Source organism: Nanorana parkeri, unplaced genomic scaffold (genome assembly GCF_000935625.1).
Source record: "Nanorana parkeri isolate BGI_ZX_2015 unplaced genomic scaffold, ASM93562v1 scaffold269, whole genome shotgun sequence".
Taxonomy (NCBI): Eukaryota; Metazoa; Chordata; class Amphibia; order Anura; family Dicroglossidae; genus Nanorana; species Nanorana parkeri.
The window spans coordinates 361,666-366,089 of record NW_017306537.1 but is presented as its reverse complement, the minus strand read 5'-3'; the positions used below and the strand labels follow the sequence as shown (position 1 = coordinate 366,089).

Sequence of the window (4,424 nt, the reverse complement as noted above, 5' to 3'; positions counted from 1 at the left end):
CCCCAAGACGAGGCTTGGAACACACCGGAAGTGCCTCTCAGTCCACTGCCCGCTCGATTCACCGCTCCAGCATGCCGGACACCGCTACAGAACCCCACTACCAGCTCCCCTACATCAAGCAGGGGGAAGCAGGACAGGGCCACCGGCCTGGGGGCCTCAGGAGTGGATCCTTTAAGGGAAGAAAGGAACCAGATCCTGGCCTTTCAAACAACATAGGGAAAAACACCCCTCCGCTCTACAGCAGGGCCAGAAGGGAGGGAAAACACCTTCAACAGCAGAGCCGCACAGAGGGGGATCCGTGACCTCAAGGCCAACCGGTCAGGAAGAAAAAGAACAAACGTGACGTGGTCCTGGACGGTAGGAAACACAATCTAAACTGAGGTACGAGGGGAAGGGGAGGGGCTTTTAACTGTTTTGCTAATTGTGTTTCCTGTAGAAGGTGGAACCAATCATCTCTCAGGTTGCTGTCCTGGAAGATGATTGGGGAAATCTTCATACGAACAGAGCTGGCAGCCAATGAGCTGGCCGCCATCAGACTGCAAAAGAAACGGCATGTCTTTGATGGAGGAATCCGTTTTATTTTTTCATTCGGTGCATGGCCAGCTTAAGATCAAAAACATGGAGGACACGACCTTAAATTAGCAGGAGAAAAGCTAAAAACTAATCTAAGAAAGTATTATATCCCCTAAGGAATGGTTGATGGAACAGATGTCTAGCAGAGGCAGCGAGTCAGCCAACAGTAAGTGAAATTTAAAACATGCTTGTGACAAACATAAATCTAGACTCAATCAAAAAGTTAAAGGCTTATAGTTCACCACTGAGCACGGTTGCAATGCATTGCAGACTCAAATGCAAAATAATAATAAATGCACATTTGTCCTTTTATTATTATTTATTTTTTACAAAAGCTGGATTATGCCTTTAGGAAAACACAGACTAAAAGTTAAAACTACTGTACCTGGCTGGTGACATTCTTGGTGATTCTCTTATATTCCTCATTTGCCAACTTAGCTTTAATCTTCTCGAGACGTGCCACAAGTACCGGGTTCTAAACATGCAAATATGCAGATAAAGTTAATGTCCATTCAAGCAAGGTTTAAAAGTAACCAATAAAACATGATAAAAGAATCTACACTAGGGTGGGCGCCCTTCTCTTTTGTTCTCTCCCAAGGTTTAAAAGTACATTACGGCAATGTTTTAAGAAACACGGTGACCTTCCTATGTGACCACCTTGTTTCAGCATTATCAGAATACCTCTAACCTAAAAGTCTTGAAAGAATAACTAGTAACTGGAATGTACACAAGCATGCAGCTATCCCCAATGCATTTACCAAAACAGGGGCCCCTCCCTTCTTTTATTTACTGTGTATAGTACAAACATTGGGAGAAACAGACGCAAGATAGACAAGATTCCAATATCTGCAGGAGGAAAGAACTCTTCATTGGTCTGGCAATAGTCACAAAGAGTCAATTTAGATGCAATGTCTAACCTACTCTATGTAGCATATTTACTATATATACTTCTTTGTATGTAGCTCATGTGAATCTATTCGGAATATCACCAAGTCCTGTTAACTGTTATTACAAAAACCAACTTCTCTTATTATGTACATATGAAATAGGGATGCACCAATACCGATACCTAGTATTTGGCAGAGTACTCATACCCGGCCAAATGCTCCGATGCCTAGCCCGATACCCAAACTTCTGGTTTTGGGTAGCCAGGCAGCGAGTCATTACATGCTGCCCGGCTTCCCAGCCAATCAAGAAGCTGGGCAGCATGTAATGATTTGCTGCTTAGCTTTCTGATTGGCCAGAAAGCCGGCTCCATGCTTCCTCGTCACCTGGTGACAAGGGAGCATGGAGACGGTTTTCGTGCTAAACGGGAAGCAGGGTGGCGAGTCTTTACACACCGCCCAGCTAATCAGAAAGCCAGGTGTCGAGTCATTACACACCACCTGGCTTCCTTAAATGGGACTACTGGTATCGGTGAGTACCGATAAAAAAAAAAATATTGGTACTCGTATTCGATACTGAAAAACCGGTATCGGTGCATCCCTAATATGAACTATCCATTATATTTAAAGCACCAAAGTGACTTCCGAGTCGTGTAATTCTTAGAAAATCAATCTTACCCGCTCAGGCAGTTCCACTACAGGCAGATAGATCTCACTGCCTTCTAGCAGCTCATGTAAGTAAACAGATGAGCCTGAAAGAGGACAAACTGATTAGGAAAACATAAGAAAAGCAGTTTTTTCCGACAGATTTAAAAGGACTGAATCTAAAGCTGGCCAAATGAAGCCCAATTTTCTGTCATTCAGCCGGCGGGCTTTACTAGAGAAAATCAGTTGATTCCCCCTTCCATGGCACACAGCGTCAATGGAGCAATCTCTCCAATACACTTTTATCGAGCCACATAGGACGTATAGGGCTACCAACAGCATGGATTTTGTCTGATTCAGTAGTAATCTGCTGAAATTCAAGCCACATTGTGTAAAATATTCCTTTTTTTAACCGAGCAACAAATCACAATACCCGTTTCATTTTCAAACCTACATTGGTGGTAAAAAGGGAGAAGCTGGCTGGTTGCTGAGGCAAACAATCAGTTGACTTAGTCACAGGTAGCCATTCTGCATAAAGCAAAGCATATGGGAAATGATGGATATATACATCAACAAGATGAAAAGAAAAAAACTGAATTGCTCTTCAAGAGTCAGTGCTGTTATTGTCAAGACAGAATAAGGCCACAATGTGATCACAGCATTCTAAAGCTGCCCATACACCTTATGGTAAACAACGCGATTTAACAGCCTTTGAACGTGGGATGATTGTTGGCGCTCGGAGCCATGGAGCAAGTATCAGCAAAACAGCAGAATTCATTAAATGTTCAAGAGGGGCTCATTGTTAAAGTGTTTAAAGACTGGACTGTCAGCCGAAAATCTGGGTCTGAACGTGCGAATTGTGGCCGTCAGCGACTAGTCAATGTTAGGGCAGAACGGAGAGTGGCAAGACTGGTACAAGACAACAGAAGGGCAACAGTGCAGTGTCAGATTCCTCGCATCACCTTTCAACATCTCGTGGAGTCACGAGGCGGCCCAACGAAGTCATCTCGTGGAGTCATCTCGTGGCCCAAAGAAGTACTGTCATAATAATCTGGCCGCTCAGTGTATTTGAGCTGCATTTCTTCCCTAGAGACAGCTTGAAGCCACACCATTATAAAATGAAAGGCAAAATCAAAGTGGTATGAACATGAGGGGGTAATGTTTAAACATTCCACCCAGCGAAAAACTGAGCGAATGCCGTTCACATGGCAATACTGTCACTAGAGGGTGCCAAAGAGAACAGCGCCATCTAGTGAAACTAATGTTGTGCAAACAGCATTTGTCCAGCTTTATGCTTGTAGGAAGGTTTCTACATCAGCCCCAAGGTGTTGGTGCCATGCATTGTACCAGCAATGATCAATGTTGACAGTAATAGTAATAATAATTAATACTAATAATTCATAAGGCATTCCAAACAGCGATACTGATGTGGAAGTGTGATCTATAGCAAGCAGCCACCCTTAGGGACTGTGCTGATGGGCCTTGATTTACCGTCCCTTGTGTGTCATTTATAGCTTGTGTCTCCCCGGGGTGTCAGTCCTCTTTATTGACCTGACAAAAAAAGGTTTCACAGTGTAGAACAACGTTTCAGAACACAATCAGGTTCCTTCCTTGGGCAACCTGGGTCAGCCTGGGTCCCCCACGGGTGCCATTCACAGCCTGGGTCCCCCCCACCATGTCATGGTGTCATTCACAGCCTGGGTCCCCCACGGGTGCCATTCACAGCCTGGGTCCCCCCCACCATGTCATGGTGTCATTCACAGCCTGGGTCCCCCACGGGTGCCATTCACAGCCTGGGTCCCCCCCACCATGTCATGGTGTCATTCACAGCCTGGGTCCCCCACGGGTGCCATTCACAACCTGGCCTCCTACCCGGTGTCATTGCTGCTGTAACCTCAGTAGGTAAACTCAGATTCTGACCTTTCTCCCGCAGAGCAGCGTGTAGCTCCCTTACAACACTGAAGGGTACCGGAGCCCCGGGCCCCTGACTCAGTACGTCCTCAGCAGTGCTCCTGGCATCCGATGACAGGCTGCCTTTCAGCTTCCGCAGGATCCGCAATAGCAGCTCTGTCGCCCTGCACTCGCTCGCCATCTCTCCCCATGAACACAGCGCGGCGGATTCTGGGAGGAAGGTCACATTACTTACTCACGTAGCGGAAGTCTTGTCAGCCTGCTGCGTGTGACGTTGGACGTACGGCTCCCGGAGCACCATGGCGGCGTGTGTGGCTAGGCGCTGCTTGACTGTGCTTGGTCGGTTCCGCCAGGGAGGCCTGGCGAGCGGTGCCGCTATCGAGCTCCGGCAGGCCCGGTCTGCTCTGCTGC

The 4,424-nt window shown here is 46.7% G+C and overlaps 2 protein-coding genes across 2 annotated transcripts in view; one reads left to right on the top strand and one right to left on the bottom strand.

Moving 5' to 3' along the window:
- TMEM199 (transmembrane protein 199) overlaps positions 1 to 4,277 on the bottom strand; it is an 11,484-nt gene extending 7,207 nt beyond the window's left edge. The window contains exons 1-3 of the mRNA XM_018557165.1: positions 4,023 to 4,277; positions 2,136 to 2,209; positions 959 to 1,048 (exon numbers count right to left, since the gene is read on the bottom strand). Coding sequence (XP_018412667.1) covers positions 959 to 1,048; positions 2,136 to 2,209; positions 4,023 to 4,194 — 336 coding nt within the window. The 5' untranslated portion in view covers positions 4,195 to 4,277. The remainder of the gene's footprint in view (positions 1 to 958; positions 1,049 to 2,135; positions 2,210 to 4,022) is intronic.
- POLDIP2 (DNA polymerase delta interacting protein 2) overlaps positions 4,257 to 4,424 on the top strand; it is a 12,122-nt gene continuing 11,954 nt past the window's right edge. The window contains exon 1 of the mRNA XM_018557164.1: positions 4,257 to 4,413. Within this exon, the coding sequence (XP_018412666.1) occupies positions 4,313 to 4,413 (101 nt within the window). The 5' untranslated portion in view covers positions 4,257 to 4,312. The remainder of the gene's footprint in view (positions 4,414 to 4,424) is intronic.